Below are 20,142 nucleotides of genomic sequence, written 5' to 3'. Positions count from 1 at the left end.
ATTAAAGCTGCCAATATCGGTCTTTTAGACCGATCGAGGATTGCATCGGCCGTATGCGACAATTTCCTTTGTATAATCCGATCGTTTGGCCCTAAGTTTGAACATTCTGATTAATCCAATATCGTCCTGCCATTGGTGGGCATATTCGGGAAAGATCCACTTGTTTGGCGACCTCGCATATGGCCACCTTTAGTCTCTCCCTGTGGCTTTGTTCCCAACCTGACTGAATTCCGCCCTGTGTCTCTCTGCTCCCAGCCAGATGTATTTGATTTTTCCCCCATGGATTTTATTTGATTGTGCTTTTTAGATTAACATTTTTCGTATCATACAAAACATAATCAACTTTGGTAAAATTTTACATTTATTCAAATCAAACAAAATCTCTAAAATTCAAATATTAAATTTTAATAAATTGGCCTCCCCAAGTGCTCCAGTTTCCCCGCACAATACAAAAACATACAGCTAGGTAGGGTGGCAAGTAATGATCAGCAATGGATTCACTCCGAAATTCTCCACAAGAAAAAAAAAACATTGGATTCACAAATTTTTCGCCACAGTAACCGTGGGAAGGAGACAGCTGAAGGCTTTAATATTGAATGAGACAAAACCTAAAATGTGAGTAAAACAGAAAACACACATGATGTAATGATGATGTAATTGAGTTACAGAGCCTCGCAATAACACCCAGACAATATATAGGCCATTTACAGAAGACTAAAGCTTAACTAAAGAAGTAGGCTAGAAATGTTGTATATTATGTTCTGAGCTTCTGTACCAGCCCAAGGAAACCACAACCCTTTAGCAGGTAAGATCTGTGCCTCCAAAGATGACCCAGTAGCTCCCCATCTTCTTTTCTGCTGATTCACTGCACATGCTCTGTGCTGCTGTCACTTACTGAGTTTAGGGATCAACTCACAACACCTAAGCTCAGCTTCTCAACAGCTGCTCAGAGCCCACTGAGCATGTGAGTGTCGCAGACACTTTCCAAGATGGTGACCCCGTTTGAAATCCTGGATTATTGCTGCTATTGAGCAGCTGAAACTTTAGGCTGGTGTAATTAGTTCATTATACAGAATATGGCATTTTTAGCCATATCAATTTTTAGGGTTTAGTTATCCTTTAACAAGCAAAACTACAACTCCTGTGGCACCTTTCCAGATGATGGTTTGTGATGGCGAAAATCTTATACTGCTAAGATTTCGCTTGTAGTGAAAAAAAGTAATTAACCCCATTAATAAAAATAATTTGTGTGCCAGGCTGTATGCAAAAAAAAGTTTCCTAATATGTGGGGACTGTGTCTGGGAATGGCAGGGACTAAAGGGGGCGGCTCGCGACCCCCCCTTTGTGTGGCCCCCACATGAAACCTCCCCATGGGTTTATTCTAGTGAATTACCCTTCCCCCAGTTCATTAAAACTAGGGATGCAACGAATCCAGGCAGTGGCGTAACTTCGGATGCCAGGGCCCCCCTGCAAAAAACAATTTCAGGGCCCCCTCTGCACAAAATAGTGGGAGAATTTCATGTATAATATCCCCAGAACTAATGGATGGCTACGGGAACAAGCTATGTGGGTACTACAGGTGCCGAGGTGAGGGATTAATAGCAAGCTACTGGCATGATGATTTTTGTGTTTTGTGAGACGGGGTCATTTGAGACATTGCATTTAATCCCATTAATTAAAAATTACACTATAGTGCTAATGTTGCGTTACTGTAGGGATATTAGAAGTCACTGAGGGGTTGTTCTGTGACCATATACTGTAAAGGCACAAGGCTGCAGGCTGAGTTATACAGGGAACTCTGAGTATCACTCATGTATTATAAGGGATAATGTACCCCCTACTGTAAATGATAAGGATATTAGAAGTCACTGAGGGGTTGTTCTGTGATCATATAAAGGCACAAGGCTGCAGGCTGAGTTATACAGGGAACTCTGAGTATCACTCATGTATTATAAGGGATAATGTAACCCTACTGTAAATGATAAGGATATTAGAAGTCACTGAGGGGTTGTTCTGTGACCATATAAAGGCACAAGGCTGCAGGCTGAGTTATGCAGGGAACTCTGAGTATCACTCAGGAATTATAAGGTATAATGTACCCCCTACTGTAAATGATAAGGATATTAGAAGTCACTGAGGGGTTCTGTGACCATATAAAAGCACAAGGCTGCAGGCTGAGTTATACAGGGAACTCTGAGTATCACTCATGTATTATAAGGGATAATGTACCCCCTACTGTAAATGATAAGGATATTAGAAATCACTGAAGAATCCCATTGTTTTATGACTGAGCACCAGAAGTGACCCATCCTCATTCTGAAAATCTGAAGTGCACTTGTTTTACCACATCAATTATGGTGACTCAAATTCCGACATGGCCCCAATTACAGAGCAGCATCAGAAATTGATGTGTATGAGCCCTATAGTCTGCTGTTTACACCTTTATATGGGATGATGTGCAAACAAATGATCTTCTTCCCTCTGACCTACAACTAAGAATCCTGTAGGGTAGAACAAAGCTTCAATAAAGGGGAAATTACCATTATGATGAATACTGTTGTATGTTTTGCTTTCTGTCAACAATTCCCATTTGATAATAAAGTCATTAGAAATTTGAGGCCCTGGTTCTTTAGCAAGTTAAGTATACATTTAAGCACTCACGTACTGTACAATTAAAATTTTAGCATGTTCATGACAGTCCGACTCCTGGATATGGAACTGCTGCTCATGCGAATGCTCGTATCAATAATCCTCCTGGGACACTCACACAGAAGACAGCAGCAGCGCGAGAACGGAGGAGAGGAGTGGGAGGGGCAGAGCCACGATGGAAGACAGGACAGCGGAGCGGTCCTAGAGACCGCTGGATTCACAGAAACAGCTTCTACAGGTTGTGCGTACTACTGAGGAAGCAGGCCCCCGCCGGGCCCCCTGTACCCCCGGGCCCCCACGCGACTGCGGGGCCTGCTTCCTCGGTAGTTATGCCACTGAATCCAGGATTCGCTTCGGGATTCCGCTAATTTCAGCAGGATTCGGCCGAATCCTTCTGCCTGGCCGAACCGAATTTATATATGCAAATTAGGAGCAGGTTGGGAAATCGTGTGACTTTTTGTCACAAAACAAGGAGGTAAAAAATGTTTTCCCCTTCCCACCCCTAATTTGCATATGCAAATTAGGATTCGGAATTTGGCCAAATCGTCCGTGAAGGATTCGAGGGTTCGGCCGAATCCAAAATAGTTAATTTGGTGCATCCCTAATTAAAACCACACGATTGTGGCAACATTTACGTGTTGTTCATAGTCTGGTACACATTACTGCTAATAAAGTGATTCCAAAGTGCTCTTTTTTTTACCTTGTTATTTCAATTCTTACAGCTATCCCTGTAAAGTAAAGCATTATTTGTATGACAGGCACAATAATTATGGCAGAGAGAGAGAGTGAGTGAAGTAGGAAGCCATAAGAAAATGGCTTTTGAGCTACAGAGGGCAGTCTGTTGTAGTGCATCTGAAGCAAAGTAGGAACAAAAACTGGTTAAAGCTAATATAAGATTAGGCAGGGGCCCCTCATTCCTCTGGCAGTTCAGTTGTAGAGCCCCTGCCTGGCCTGCCATCCCTCTGGCTGCCCCAGGTCAGGAACAAAAGAAGTAGGAGGAGGGATGCCTAGTGGAGGGAGAAATTAGGGCGGACTGTGGGGGGTTGGGTTATCTATACAAAAGTTCTTAAAACTACACAATAGAAGCTTGGGCAGATATACCAAACCTGTTAACACATTTAGTGTTGAGGAATGAAAGTAAATGACTGTAAATTCAACTGATTACGAATGGTAAAAACTACATTACCCATCAGGCTATGCGGTATCCCGGTGACCAATAATATCTCGGGTTTCAAAGGTTCTTCTCTTACTCAGGTCGCACATGCTCAGAACGCGTTTCAACAGAGGAGGGCAGTTTAAAGGTAGTAACTAAAGCCTGTAGTTATGGTTACAGTGCGAGGCTGCTTATGGGCTAATGGCTTGCACCACACTACAACCGGAGGCTGAATATTGAGCCAGTAGGAAGGAATATCTTGGAATATCATTATAACGTGCTGCAGTGCACATCGCTTTGAACAGAGCTGGGGGGAATCCGACAATACACTGCACGGCTTGTAAGTGCTCCCTCTGTATGTTCACAATACTTAAGACTATAAAACATTAGACTATATTAAAATGTATATAGTACAATAATGATCTGTCTCTCTACAAATATTGTTTTTGTCCATACAATTACATATACTTCTGTGGTGGCTCAGATTAAATTAGAAATAGTTTTTTTTTCTGTTGTAGTTCTGCTCCATAATAATAATTTTATGTTTATATCCTATGGTGCACTTGTGTGTTTGCTTCAGAAACACTGCGGCAGACTGTTCTCAGTAGCTCAAAAGCCATTTTCTTCCTTATGGTGTCCTACTTCACTCACTCTCTGCCATAATTAAAGTGTACCTGTCATAAAAGTGTCTATTTTACAGGTGCATCTATAAAGATTTAAATAATAAAATAGCGACATTTAATTTCAGAGTACAAAACAGTCATATTTTGTTTCTCCGATAAATGTTGCTTGTTGCAGCCTATAATAAATGAATAATTCTACCCGTGTCATTTAGGATACATACCTTGCAGTTGTTAAACGTATGCAAATCTACTGCACAACAACGCAAGTGTTGGTTGGTTTCAGTCTGCGCTGTGGGTGAGGTCAGCAGTGTCCGACAAAGAAAGGACTGATAAAAAATATAATTATTCATGACGGAAAACGTAATATTTGGTAGTTTTAAGGTAAGTGAACTTTAAGATATTCAGCTTTGAGCAATAATATATATTTTTTTGAAAGATTATTTTTATTGAGTTTATAAACACAACATAAAGTGAGGAAAGAAAGGGAGATAGATAGAGAGGTGGGCATTCCCTTTATGCAATTGATTGTATCTTATGGTAGATAACCTGGATAGGAGCTAGCAATAATATTTTTAATCTAATTGATAAAGTATTGATTAGTAAAACATGGTTTGTATCAGTCACATTCAGGCCAAACACAGTACATATTGTTCTTCCATGGCTTTTTCCATCTTGTGCATTTTGGTCTTTGACAGTACACTGCCACATATGTTTGCTAATGTGAAATATTCCACCTGCCAGACCTTAATAAAAAAAGGGTTGGGTGGCTAGAACAACTCTGTACAGTCATAAAGCAGAGTCCTCATTGGCAGTAAAAACACCCCTATGTAAAATGATACAATTTAGATACTTGCATAGATCCTATCTAACACCACACAGGTTACATTTTATAAATTCCGACATCCCAGACATCTGTCCAGAATGTGGTCACACTCCAGTGGATTACATCCACATGGTATGGAGTTGTCGGCACATACAGAAATTTTGGGGAAAAGTGGCTACCGAAATAAGTCAAATAATGGCTCTCATAATCCCACTTGATCCACTAATTTTATTACTGAACCAGGTAGAGGAAACCGCCCCTAACCCAGCGGAAAGAGCATTAATATGTTACCTTCTAATTCAAGCAAAGAGACTTATTGCTCTCAATTGGAAATCGAAACAACCCCCAAAAAGGAAACAGTGGGTGGAAATGGTGAATGCCTCCGTTCCTATGTATCGGCTTACATACTTGAGTAGAGGTTGCCCAAAAAAGTTTGATAAGATTTGGTCCCTGTGGCTCTCCGAACATCTACCAGGCCTGCTACCTCAGGCTGACTCATGATCAAGAAAGACAGTAGTGTAAATAGAGGGGAAATTGTTACTTTATTGTTAACTGTAGTTACTCAACACAGATCTTTGTAACATAAAATATAGAGACAGTCAAGATGTTGGACATAAGAGATATATAGAGATTGTATTAAAAATACGATGTCATACAGGCGGAACGAAACATCTGAATTTATATGCTGACTGTCATAGAAAACTGTGTTAATTTGCATCTGTATTTTATTTTTGTTTGTTTGTGGGACAGTTAAAACTCAATAAAAACACATTTGAAAAAAACAAAAACACCCCTATCTGCCTGCCACTGTTTCAAACAGAGATGTATGAGAAAATGCTAGTTATGGCAGACCTAGGTAGCCAGGACGACCAGGGCTGTGGAGTCAGTACTTGAATCCTATGACTCCAACTCCTCAGTTTATGGTACCTCCGACTCCCAACTCCTCTGCTTTTAAAGGAACAGTAACCCCAAAAATTAAAAGTGTATCAAAGTAATTAAAATATAATGTACTTTTGCTCTGCACTGGTAAAAGCTGTGTGTTTTGTTCCGAAAGACTACTATAGTTTATATAAATAAGCTGCTGTGTAGCCAAGCAGGGTACATAGCACGTAACAGATAAAACACCATTGTATTGGACAGGGCTTATCTGTTACATGCTATGTAACCTGCGCCTTTTTTTCAGCAGATATTAGGACAAAGCCAAAGACAATGTACGAGGTGAGCCTGAGGTTGATGACATCTCAAACACTTATTTGAATTTAAGGTACCCATATGATGTCTCCTTGAGCAACAGGACATTTAAACTGTGATGCACATCATTTATCCAGCAACTGGTTTATGAAAGTTGGGTGGTATGTCATACAATCAAAATTATGATGCCTATGACTGGTGATAAGCCCCCTTAAGGTGTCCTAGTAAAGAGCACTGTATGGAAGTGCAAATAGCTAAAATTGTAGGGTTGACAGGAAAGCAAACAAAAATAGAAAACACTAGTAATGCAAACAATTGTGCACTCTGCACATCTAATGTTTTAAACAGGGATTGTTTTCAGGCCCATTGTACACTGTAAATGCTTGCACTTTTGTGACTGCTTTGTGTGTTTCTCTTGACAGATGATGGATCGACCGGTGATCTCCCCACTCAATATCCACCCTACAGCCCCTGAGACATTCTCTGTGCTGCAGCAGAGAATCTGTGTGGCAGAAGAGCAGACAGAATCATTAATTAGTGACTTGAGAGCTCTTGGCGTTAGCAGTGAGAGGTCAGTATATGATTTATAATTAAAGTATGGTTTAGACAGTAGCATTCTAAAAGTTGCTTAGAAATGGTTAATCTGTAACATACTTATAGTTTATTTAAAAGTGAATTTCCCCTCATTTTTATAGGACACATTAATATGAGGAAAACATATACCTATTGCTTTTCAGTAACTAGCTCATTGATCCCAAATAAACCTGTTGTAGGAGCCAGCAGTGTAATTACACAAAGTAGCAAAATAGAATTCCAAGATCTGTGCTGATATGGGGTTTTCTCCAATAGTCATTTGGCTTACAGCACAGTTCCAACACATCCCTATTGACTGCAATTATAGTTTTGCAAGGTGAGCTAAGTTAATGAATGCAGTCTTAACAGAGAATTAAACCCTAAACTTAAAAAACCCCAGCCTCCCTACGCTACACAGTCCCCCCTCCCTCCTCCCCCCCAGCCTAAGTGTTACCCCGGGCAAATGCCCCTAACATTTTATTTACCCCTCGGTGCAGATTCAGGCATTGGAGTTCACGGCCACCATCTTGAGCTGCTTCGGTAATCTTCGGAATGAGACTGGCATGTCGGTGCATGCGCAGTTGGAGCATGCAACGAAACTCACGAAAATTGCCGAGGTGTTGGTCTCATTCCGTTGGTCTCATTCCGAAGATTACCGAAGCGGCTGAAGATGGCCCCGGTGAACTCCGATGCATGAATCTGCACCGAGGGGTAAGTAAAACGTTAGGGGCATTTGCCCGGGTAACACTTAGGCTGGGGGGAGGAGGGAGGGGGTTTATGTAGGGTAGGGGGTAGGGTTTTTTTTAAGTTTAGGGTTGAATTCTCCTTTAAGGTCATGAGAAATAGGATGCTAATCCCTCCCACAGGAAATCTGGGCTCTGTGCAGACGATAAAGGGCTCCCTGTTTGCCATTACCCTTAACAAATGGTCAGAAGTGAGTGTATTTAAAATGGCAAAAAACCGACGGGATGACAAAATGAATGGTGTCCTTTTTGGGTGATAACCAGGGCCGCTTCTGTCATGAGGCAAGGTGAAACCCTTGCCTCAGGCGGCAGCGCGCAGCCAGTTACAAGGGGCGGCAAAAAGCCGCCTCTTGTAACTTTAAGAGCCGAACTTCCGGGTTTTAACCCGGAAATTTGGCTCCGCTAGTGCAAAGAGCGCTATTGCGCTAAATGCACTAGCGATACTGCTCCCTGAAACCCGCTCCGACGCTAATTTTTAAGAGCAGAGCGGGAGAGGAGGGGGGCGGCATCTGGGCTGCTGCCTCAGGCGGCAGCAGCCCCAGAATCGGCGCTGGTGATAACTGTGTTTTCTACAGCAACAAATCATCCTTCTGTCATTGATCTTAGGGGCTACTCACAGGACATCCTATTTACTGTCATTCCTACGCGTTAACTTGTAATGATCCTTATGTTCTGTGTTCTGTAGTGGTCCCCAACTCTAAGCAGTGCTGCTCTATTTACTCTAAAAGAAAACAGAAGGAAAGGGATGAATGTTACTGGAATGCTTTCAGGGTACATAGCAGAAAAATACATATTGTGACAGAAAAAGCTTAAACAAAATAAACTAGTTTCTACATTTCACCTCACCAACATAGTATATATTATTGGTTGCAGATTTGATTGTAAAGACCTTGAAAATAAAAAACCTGCTGATATCATGCGACCAGTCAGTCCTCTGAAAGCAAGGTTAGCATTCACCGGGGACTGTGATACATTGTGGAAGAACTGTGAAAATCTGGTAAATCGAATGTGCCATATTGAAAGCGTAATGCAGACACTAAAGCTCAGTGTCTTTCGAATGCAGACTGAAATGAAACTGAGTCCAAGGCACACAGGTACGTGTGTATTTGTTTTCCGACACCAGAAAAAGATCAGTTATAATTTTTCAAAAGGGTATAAAAGTTTGTCTTTTTAAGGGGCAGTATTCCCCCTTGTTCATAAGTTTAATAAAAGAACTTGTCCTGAACTTACTTTTTGCCTATTTCTATAATCATGAAAAATGTGTTGCTTTTGTTATTTCTTGAGCTAAACAGGACAGACAGGTAGATTTAAGCTAGTTCATGTTTGGTCCTTGAGATGTAGACAAGTGCAAAGATAATCTCACTGCATAATGTCTGTCTGTCCATCCATCCTTAATCCAAAACCAGAATTAACTTTCTCATGTTTGTCTCAAATCACATGTAGAACTGATTTTGATAAGCTGTTCAGATCAAACCTTTAACCAGGGATGCTGATATCAAAAGCTGAATCCACAAAATGCAATTCAATAAATTGAAAGGAAATGGGGGTCTTTTAGATCAGCCATTTCCTTCTGAGATCAATGAACTCTTAGTGTAGATTGATGTACTTCCCATTGTAAAGTATGGGGATATATCCCCTTTATACAGGCTATTGAACTCTGTGGTGAAATAAAATATACTCACATTTTACAACAGGGGGTACATTATGCATCATCTGTATGGATACTTGTTATGGCTCATAGTGTATATGTTATAATGACATGCTTAAATGAATTGTTCAGTATAAAAATAAAAACTGGGTAAATAGTCTGTGCAAAATAAAAAATGTTTCCAATATAGTTAGTTAGCCAAAAATGTAATGTATAAAGGCTGGAGTTAACAAATGTCTAACATAATAGCCAGAACTCTACTTCCTGCTTTGCAGACAGTGACCAATCAGTGAATTGAGGGGGCGCACATGGGTCATATCTGTTGCTTTTGAATCTGAGCTGAATGCTGAGGATCAATTGCACACTCACTGAACAGTTATGTCCCATGTGGTCTCCCTTAAAGGAACAGTTCAGTCTGTGCAAAATAAAAAATGTTTCCAATATAGTTAGTTAGCCAAAAATGTAATGTATAAAGGCTGGAGTTAACAAATGTCTAACATAATAGCCAGAACTCTACTTCCTGCTTTGCAGACAGTGACCAATCAGTGAATTGAGGGGGCGCACATGGGTCATATCTGTTGCTTTTGAATCTGAGCTGAATGCTGAGGATCAATTGCACACTCACTGAACAGTTATGTCCCATGTGGTCTCCCTTAAAGGAACAGTTCAGTGTGAAAATAAAAACTGGGTAAATAAATAGGCTGTGCAAAATAAAACATGTTTCTAATATAGTTAGTTAGGCAAAAATGTAATATATAAAGGCTGGAGTGACTGGATGTCTAAGATAATAGCCATAACACTACTTCCTGCTTTTCAGCTCTCTAACTCTGAGCTAGTCAGCGACTTGAAGGGGGGCCACATGGGACATATCTGTTCAGTGAGTTTGCAATTGATCCTCAGTTTGCAGCTCAGATTCAAAAGCAACAGATATGACCCATGTGCCCCCCCCCCCTCAAGACACTGATTGGTTACTGCCTGGTAACCAGTCAGTGTAAACCAAGAGAGCTGAAAAGAAGGAAGTTGGGTTATGTTCTGTTATGTTAGACATCCAGTCACTCCAGCCTTTATACATTACATTTTTGGCTAACTATATTGGAAACATTTTTTTTGCACAGCCTTTCTATATTCCCAGTTTTTATTTTTACACCGAACTGTTCCTTTAATTTTAAGGATATAGAGCTGAGGTATTTTGTCAGCATTACTAAAAAGAGGATTATATTAAAACTCCATGCCTTTTATGTGTTTGCATATTTGGGGGACATGTTTTGGCAGATAACAACCATTACTCGGCAGTAGGAAAGAATGCATGTAAGATTACACAGTACATTAAATATATAATGGTGAATGTAGACTTGAGTGTTATTTTCTTTAGCTGAGCTTGAACAGCGACTGAATGAGGTTCAGGAGGAGTATTCTCTAGAGATAAGAGATGCACAGTTGCAAATCATGAGGCTACGGCAAAGACTAAGCAGTGAGACTGAGAAGCGGGAGAGAGAAGAGGCAGCAAAAGAGAGGCTGAGTGCTGCTCTGGAGATTGCAACAGCGACCAAGGTGGAGATTGTTTGATATAGCTTTTGTGTAGCAACATTACCGCTAAGTCATAAGCTTGTGCTCACGCACACATATTTTGACGCCTTTGTGCACAACTAATTGTGGTGTAAATACATTTAAAAAGTGAGTATAGATGGAGACTGTTCTCTCTTGGAGAATGGCTTGTCGCCGATTCCCTGAGAATCATAGTCAATGCTCCAAATATATGCCACTGTGGTTTAACCCCAATCTCCCCCAGCTGAGAAGTGTCCAGGACCCTAGGGTGTGGGCCTCCTGGGGAATTAAGTACATAGGCGATGTCATAGTTCAAGGTAAACTTCTATCTTTCACAGCCCTGCAGGAGAAATTCACTCTCCCACATATGTTTTTCAGGTACCTAAAACTGAGACACGCCATTCAAACTCAGTTTGGTCTTGCAGTGATAAACACTGCCCCTAATCAATTGAAATGTACATTACACCGCTCCACCCTAGAAAAACACTTACCCACTTTCTACAATATCCTTCTTAGAATAAATAAAGACCCGTTGCCGAAACTGAGGGAGAAATGGTTAACAGACATACCGAATATCGATACAGAAGTACTCCTTTAATAAGTGTCAAAGATAGGATGATACAATTTTGATTCTTGCACCGGATTTACCTGACCCCTCATAGGTTGCATAAGATACACAACAGTGTTCCAGACCTCTGCCCTAAGTGTGGATTTATTCCTGCCAATTTTATCCATATGGTATGGCAGTGTCCTCATATCCAGAACTACTGGGGTGAGGTAGCAGCAGAAATAAGTCACACCGTAGCCCTTATCATACCAATGGACCCACTAGCCATCCTCCTAAACCAAATTGGGGATAATGCCCCCTCTACAGCAGAAAAGCATCTGTTAACCTTTCTGTTCATACAGGCAAAAAGATTGATAGCCAAACAGTGGAAGTCTAGCCTCACGCCGACACCCCTCCAATGACTGGATCTAATTAACCAAAGCCTCCCGTTATACAGAATCAACTTTTATTAACGTGGATGCCCCAATAAGTTTGAAAAGATTTGGTCAGTTTGGGTAGATTAACATCTTCCAGCAGCATAGGTATACTTGGCTATATATGTGCAATAAGTAGTACTTTCCCTTTGTTCTTTTAATTTTTGCTCTCCTGAATTTCACTAATCCATTGATGAGAATGACAGCAGTTTGAGGTTAAAGCAGTTTATTAAAGGCACACAATTCAAGACTGATATAAAAAGGTACAAGTAAGGATGGAACTAAGTATAACATGTACTGTCATTTTATAACATATGCTGTAGTGTAGGAGGTTAAACTTGATTACCTGAATGTAACCTGTACTTCAAATGTGCCTCTTGTGTTCGGGATTGTTTGCTTTTCTTTTGTATGTCAAAAAAATCTTCAATAAAAAATATTTGTTAAAAAAAACAAGATATGCATTTCAATAACAGGAACTGCCATATCAACAGTTCTAGTAAGATGTAATTTTTCCTGCTGCAAAGTGCTCCCTAATCCCTGACTCAGGCAATTTATCCTGGCTAGGCAGCATAGATCATTTGTGTACATGAGAAAACTTTAGAATGCACAGAAACAACATAATATGTGAAAGCAGTTTCCATGTATTTGTCAGCATGGCTTTTACCAGGAAAGTCGCACAGACAGCTCACATAAGGAAAATTAAGATAAATCTGTTCAGTCTCTTTCATTTACCCTTTTTCTTTCCATCTGTAGTTAACATTATTCTGTTTGATTCCAATCCTCAGACTGATGTGGCAATAGCTGCCGAGGAGATGAAAGCTACAAAACTTCGTATGAACCAAAGACTGAGGGAGGTAAAACATTGAAAAAAAAAATAAATAAATAAATAAATAAATATATATATATATATATATATATATATATATATATATATATATATATATATATATATATATATATATATATATATATCTGTAATTAAAGAAAATAACATTTTAAAGAAAATAAAAATAAATACATTTTACAGAAATAGTAACTCTCAGTATGGAAACACACTATTTTAGTTCTAATTTATTTTATTGTCTTTTATTCTATCCAATGTTTTTTTTTTAGTTACAGGAGCAGCTTTCCCATGAAATTGCTTTACGGTCTTTATTAGAGGAGGAACAGGCAGTTATGCTGAAAAATGTGCATGACATGAAGCAAGTGGTAGAAGATGAAAGAGCTCAGGTGAATGCAATAGTGTGTTATAACTGAGTAGTTGTAGTTATACTCCTGTTGCAGCACTAATGTGTTTTGTATGTGTGATGGTATGGCAGGTGCAAGAGCTTCAGCAGGACTGTCAGCAATTGCGCAATGATGGGCAAGAAGTGAGAGAAAGACTTCAGCAGCAGGAGGAGAAAATAGTCAAACTGGAACAATTAAAAATGCAGCTCCAGGCTGACTTAGGTGGGTATACAGTTGTGCAGTATGTATCTGTATCATTCATTGAACAGTGCATATGCCATTGTGCAGCTATGTATGCTACTGTGTATGTCAAAAGTATTCAAGTGATCATCAAATGGGTAAGACGACAATGTGGAATCAGTGGGTACCTTATGCCTCATGGAAATATATTCTATTAAAGATATGGCATCTATTATACAGAATGGTTGGAAATGGGAGTCTCCAGGAAAACAGATGTTTTATATACATTGAATCACCAAACTTTAAGTATACTTAATACATTCAAAGAATAAGTAATCCATCTACAATTGTTTTGCTACCAATATGAATATATTCAAAATTTGAAGCAAGGACAAGATACTTTTGATTATTAAAGAGAAAGGAAATCATTTTGAAATTGATTTGATTTTAATATTTTTTTTTAAGGGTAAAGTTTTTTTTTTTTGTTTTAAAATACATATAACATATGACAAAACCATGCCATTAAAGTAATACAGTTTCATGACAAAAATGATTAACATTGGATTGATGTTTCTTTCAATGATTTGGCTGATACTTTAGCCTCTTTAAACATTGAGTAAATATTCATTCATACATGAGAAATTCAGCAAGTAACCAGTGATTATATAAATCTCTTAGGATCTCATGGCACACCTTTTATAGATTGTGCTTAACGTAAGGAAGCCACACTCCCTGCCTCTCACCATGGGCTCCATATATTGTCAAATTTGTTTTGTGAGCCTAACAAAGTGAGCTCAAAGAGAGGCAGGTTTTGATTTATAAATGTAATCCAGGTTTGCAATGTGGGAGGTTTGGGACCCATCCACGTCATCACAATTATTTTCCTGGCATAGTATAGGAGGGTTCTGTATCTGGTTCTGGCATGATTAGTAGTTATGCGGTCATCTAGGATTCCTAGTATACACACTTGTGGTGTTAGTACCTTTGGGAATTCTAGTTTGTCATCTAGGAGATTCAGAACCTCAGTCCAAAATTTGGCTAATGGAGGACAAGACCAGGCCATATGTAGTAAATTCCCCCCTTCTGTCCCACATCTGTGGCATTTTGCATATTTGAGTCATAAAGGGGTAAGATAAAATTGTTGTAGCCACTTAAACTTTATTAACTAGTCCAGTCCTCCTTAGTGAGGTCTGGGATGTCTGTCTGCCATTTGCTATATGCTTTTTGGAAAGGTGTGTGTGGGGGGGTTTGTTTGTAGTAGGACGAGGGTTTAGTCAATGATGAGGACCAGAGTACTGTTTCAAATTTGGGTTGGGAAGTTTGTATATCCAATCTAGGTGAGGTGAAAGTATCTAAATTGAGATAGAATTTTAATATTTTTCAACTAAGCATTGCCAATTCCCATATGTTCTTATTTAGCAAAATGATTCCTACAGCCATATAAATTAGTTTCACCTGCCTCCACCGACCAATATTTTATGCTTTATAATGTGTGTGTGTTCAATTTTCATATTCCAGTAAACAGGAACTTCTGCTACTGAAACCATATGTTTCGTTACTGCTTTGATGTTAAAAATCTCTTGCTTGCAGGGAACTCATTACTATTACTTTTTATATTCTTTTTTTTTGTACTGGTTTTATGTTCTACAACTGATTGAATTGTTATGATACAATGAATGTGTTGATATTATGGATGCCTTGTTATGCACTTAAAGGAACAGTAACACCAAAAATTAAAGTAATGAAAATATCATGTACTGTTGCCCCGCACTGATAAAACTGATGTGTTTGCTTCAGAAACACTAGTATAGTTCATATAAACAAGCTGCTGTGTAGCAATGGCGGCCATTAAAAAAAGGCTATATGGCACAGGTTAAATAGTGGATAATAGATACCACCATTATGTTCTACAGAGCTTATCTGCTGTGTAACCTGAGCCTTTTCTCCTTTGAATGGCTGCCCATATTGCTACACAGCAACTTATTTATATAAACAATAGTAGTGTTTCTGATGCAAACACAGCAGTTTTACCAGTGCAGGGCAACACTGCATTATATTTGTATTACTTTAAAACAATTAAATTTTTTGATGTTACTGTTCCTTTAACCTGGTCATGCATGGTTGGCTATTGTTGACTGATCCAGAATCTTATTGCTCAAAAAAAACAGCCTAAACCAGGGCCCCCATAAGATCTTAAATGAACCGTTCAGTGTAAAGATCTGGATAAATAGATAGGCTGTGCAAAATATTTTTTTTTTTATATATATAATATAGTTAGTTAGTTAAAAATGTACGAGTGAGCGGGTAGTCAGATCACAACTTCCTGCTCTAACTTAGTTATTCAGCAACTTTATGGGGAGCCACATGGGACATAACTGTTCAGTGAGTTTGCTTTTGATCCTTAGCCTGCATATTGTATTCAAGAGCAAATGGTTATAACTGGTAACCAATAAGAGAGCTGAAAAGCAAGAAGTTGTGTTCTATTATATTAGACATCCAGTCACTGCAGCCTTTATACATTACATTTTTGGCTAAATAACTGTATTGAAAACATTTTCTGTTTTTCACAGTCTATCTATTTACCTGGATTTCATTTTACATTACACAATGCCTTCAATACTGGCCTTTATGTCAGTCAGTCAGTTCTGACACCCCAATTGGGTGACCAAATGTGGAAAAAATACTCCATAGTGACTCGACACTTTATAGCCCTAGGGTGACAATAATATATTGCAAATAATTGAAATGTTCCAGTAGCAGTTTCTATATTCACCCTTGATAAGTAAAATGATTGTGATTGTAATTGTGATGTTATTTTCTTTCTGCAGAAGAAGGAAACTCTGTCATCAGTCGGCTGCATGAGGAAGTCAAGGTAAAACAACTGAAATTCTATAATAATAGAAACTTTGGGGAATTGTTTTCTTTTGTGGTAGTCCTACAATAGTATTCATTTCAGTCTGTGAAATGTGTTATTTGTGATTAAGTACATGCTGTATGATTTTCTTTTTGTAAGAGCAAGCAGAAATGTTGTGATGCACAGCAGACTGAGCTTAAAGTAATACAAGCTGATTCTGTGGCTCTACGGGAAGCAGCGGAAAAAGTTCAGGTACTGGCAAAATGCTTTTTTTAAAAATAAATAAATACATTTCCATGGTTTTACACTTAATATTGCATGAGAGAATGATTTGTTATACAGACCATGGTTTGGGGTCTTGTGTTCAAAAAATAAATCAAGGTTTTGATGAAGCACAATAACAGATAACCAAGAATATTGGGTTAAATGTAATAACTTTAGTGTAGAATTAAGGAGTTTGGTATTCAGTATGTGTCTGCATCAATAAGTTAATGTAGAATATAGATTGGTTATGTTAATGACAACTGAGCTGTTTCTTCCTTCCATTGGCTAGAAGTTGAGCTTTGGCATCTGGCTATACAGATGAGCACAATTGTTTTGAAATTGAACTCACAATTTATTATCTCTATTGCGGAGCAGTACATGCACACATCAGCAATGGTATGTTTGTAACAAAGTCTGAGTTTTGATATACCTTCTGTGCTATACATATTAATATTTACTGCCTATATGTAGCCTGTTTTGCACTAAGGGGATTTTCTCTGTCTTTTAAACAGTCTTTGAACCAACAGCTGGAAATTCAGTGCTCAGAACTCACAACTGCTGTCCAGAAACTTACAGCAAAGAATGTCCAGCTTCTGGCCACACACAAGCAGGAAATCAAGGTTATTATACCACCCTAGAAAGGAGTATTAATTCAACTTTTAATGAACAGCATAACATCTCTGTTTACTAAATCCTGCTCTTATACTTCTAGCACTTCTAAATAATACCTATCTATACCGATCTCTTTTTTTAACCCAGCAGTGTCTCTTCTGGTCTCTGTACAGGCACAACAGGAGACTTTTACACTCAAAATACAGGAACAGGAGATGATGCTGACTGCTGCCAAAGAAGCCCTGACAGCAGAGATTCAGGACCTGCAAACTCACAGGACCCAACTTGAGAGAGAATTGTATGTCTCTTGTCTTAAATGCACTACAATGTGTCCATGTCAGTACATCTATATGAAACCCCTTTTTATAGTGGTTTTATTTTGTAGTGCTCTTCCATTAATTAAAATATGAATGTAAAGGGGATGTAAAGTTAAATATAAAATTAATGAATTGAAAAACTAAACCGTTAAATAACTTATACATAATGAGCTATTGAAATCAGGACTGTTCCTAGCTATTATTTGCATTGTTAGTTCTGACTATTGAAAAAATGTAGCAAAAGCTATCTGATTAAAGGGGTTGTTCACCTTTGTAACAAATTGACAAATCTAACAGTTCACATGAATAGAACAAACTTTTCCATAGAAATAGTTAACAGAAAAAGTACAGTTCAAGAGATATTCACCTCAGAAGTGTCCCTGTACTAATCCTTCAGTTCCACACAGACCCTGTGCTGGGAGGGGGTCACTGACCCCTAAAAACACTACAGTGTTCACTTCCTCTTCCTTATATGACATCACACATTGTACTGGCAGCTAACTTAACTCCTATTGGCTATGTCTGCTGTCAATCTGCCACTGCTTCCTGTGCTGGCTGTGCTGGGGAATTTGAGCAGCATTCAGGTACTGAAAAGAAACTGTTTTTGAGAGGGAGGGGGAGTGTGGGCTGTGTGCTGCAGAGACTTCAACTGTGCAGATGGGGGGATCAAGGTGCTTGGGACCTGGAGTTTTCTGGATAATGGATCTTTCCATAATTTGGATCTTCATACCTTAAGTCTACTAGAAAATCATGTAAACATTAAATAAACCCAATAGGCTGGTTTTGCTTCCAATAAGTATTAATTATATCTTAGTTGGGATCAAGTACAAGGTACAGGTATGGCATCTGTTATACAGAATGCTTGCGACCTGGGGTCTTCCGGATAGCAGATTTTTCTGTAATTTGGATCTTAGTACTAGAAAATGGTGTAAACTCTAAATAAAGCTAATAGGCTGGTTTTGCTTCCAATAAGTATTAATTATATTTTAGTTGGGATCAAGTACAAGCTACTGTTTTATTATTACACAGGAAAAATAAATCATTTTTAAAAATTTGAATTAATGGATTATAATGGCTACTATGGGAGATGACACTTGTACTTTCCAGAAATATATTATTATTATTTTTTGGGGGTGGGGTCCATGTATTATTTTGTGTATTTACCTCATAAAAAAGGTAAAATATTTTTCTGGTATAGATCCCTATATCATGAAAAATATAACTTTTTCATTTTTTGGTATTTAGAGCTCTAAATCTTGTTCCAGAAGTGGAACACTTAAAAAGGTATCGTTTTCCTAGGTAAATTAGCGCCCCCCCCCCCCCTGGGAGAGCGCACAAAATGTTCAAAAAACGTACCTGCCCTCATCACTGCTCTGCCTGTCACTTAGGGCTGCCACCTCACCCTTTTAAAACCAAACACATATGAAATCCACAGCCTGCATGGCTAATTAGCAATTCATTTAGATGCATGATACATGGCTGCACAGAAATCAGTTCAGTCTGCAGCATCTAAATGAGTTGATAATTAGCCATGCAGCCTGTGGATTTCATATGTGTTTGGTTTTAAAAGGGTGAGGTGGCAGCCCTACTGTCCCTGCTAGATGTGTAAGTTACATACGTTTCTAAGCAAGTCAGTGGTGGTTTTGTTGCAATTTTGTAAAAAACTGACATTATGCTTAATGCCAAAGGTTGCCAAACAATGTTGCTCCTTCCTTTTCTGCAGTATTTGTCTGCATGGTTGTGTGATTGTTTGTTACAAGGCAGGTTAGTTTATATGCTGCGTCTGTTAACCTCTGCCATTACAATTGAATAATCAACCAATGACCATTCAAATTATGTGACTGGTTACAGTTCACAAGCACCCAATAAATTACTAGGAGGAGGGCAGTATCAACATCCAATAGGAAACAAGTAAGGGCAAAGCCTGGGCATGATGATGTCATCATATAGGAAGTTCTTGGTGTGTCAGGTTCAAAATAGGCCACTCCCATCACTTCAGAAAACTGGTCAGAGAGACAGGAGAAGGACTGAGTTAATAGGTATAAAAATTAGCTTTTACAATGGCATTTTTACTTTTTGTTATGGAAAATGGTTGTTCTAACACATTGAGAGCATTGTTAGTGGTTTCATAAGATTTGTACATTGAAGGTGAACAACCCCTTTAACAGGCATTTTAGGAAACTGTGTCTTGACTTGAAGAGAGCTGGCATGCAGAGCAGAAAGGGATAAGTGAATAACATTCTCCATTATATTTACAAACAACCCTTAAAACCATTGAAAACTTTTAATTAACAGGTATTGAAAAGTTGTTAAAGGAACAGTAACACCAAAAACTAAAGGTGTTTTAAAGTAATGAAAATATCATGTAGTGTTGCCCTGCACTGGTAAAACTGGTGGGTCTGCTTCAGAAACACTACTATAGTTCATATAAACAAGCTGCTGAGTAGCAATGGCGGAAATTGAAAAACGGCTATATGGCACAGGATAACTAATGGATAACAGATAGCATTATGTTCTACAGAGCTTATCTGCTTTCTGCTGTTTAACTTGAGCCTTTTCTCCTTTGAATAGCTGCCCCCATGGCTATACAGCAGCAGCTTATATAAACAATAGTAGTGGTTCTGAAGCAAATACAGCAGTTTTACTAGTGCAGGGCAACACTGCATTATATTTTTATTACTTTAAAACAATTTAATTTTTTGATGTTACTGGTCCTTTAACCCCTTTTAATTCTGTTAAAAGCACAAATCAGACTTCCT

General features: G+C 38.7%; 1 protein-coding gene and 1 long non-coding RNA gene across 6 annotated transcripts in view; one reads left to right on the top strand and one right to left on the bottom strand.

Moving 5' to 3' along the window:
• Positions 1-3,636: 3,636 nt before the first annotated feature.
• ccdc150.L (coiled-coil domain containing 150 L homeolog) overlaps positions 3,637-20,142 on the top strand; it is a 54,081-nt gene continuing 37,575 nt past the window's right edge. For 2 of the 5 annotated variants that reach the window (XM_018263556.2, XM_018263554.2), the window contains exons 1-12: positions 3,638-4,142; positions 4,638-4,806; positions 6,862-7,010; positions 8,629-8,849; positions 10,776-10,954; positions 12,715-12,783; positions 13,043-13,159; positions 13,249-13,378; positions 16,165-16,208; positions 16,350-16,442; positions 16,967-17,074; positions 17,240-17,364. In XM_018263556.2, coding sequence (XP_018119045.1) covers positions 4,774-4,806; positions 6,862-7,010; positions 8,629-8,849; positions 10,776-10,954; positions 12,715-12,783; positions 13,043-13,159; positions 13,249-13,378; positions 16,165-16,208; positions 16,350-16,442; positions 16,967-17,074; positions 17,240-17,364 — 1,268 coding nt within the window. In that variant the 5' untranslated portion in view covers positions 3,638-4,142; positions 4,638-4,773. Of the gene's footprint in view, positions 4,143-4,637; positions 4,807-6,861; positions 7,011-8,628; positions 8,850-10,775; positions 10,955-12,714; positions 12,784-13,042; positions 13,160-13,248; positions 13,379-16,164; positions 16,209-16,349; positions 16,443-16,966; positions 17,075-17,239; positions 17,365-20,142 lie in introns of those variants that run through there. The other 3 variants (XM_018263557.2, XM_018263553.2, XM_018263558.2) reach the window with 3 other exon arrangements.
• LOC121393769 lies at positions 6,519-12,684 on the bottom strand. Its single transcript, XR_005961332.1, has 3 exons — positions 12,276-12,684; positions 8,373-8,476; positions 6,519-6,941 (listed from the first exon to the last, which is right to left on the bottom strand). It is a non-coding gene; the product is annotated as an uncharacterized LOC121393769 (long non-coding RNA).

The sequence above is a fragment of the Xenopus laevis genome, chromosome 5L (assembly GCF_017654675.1).
Source record: "Xenopus laevis strain J_2021 chromosome 5L, Xenopus_laevis_v10.1, whole genome shotgun sequence".
Lineage (NCBI taxonomy): Eukaryota > Metazoa > Chordata > Amphibia > Anura > Pipidae > Xenopus > Xenopus laevis.
The sequence above is the reverse complement of the archived record's forward strand: the minus strand, read 5'-3'. Positions and strand labels throughout refer to the sequence as shown.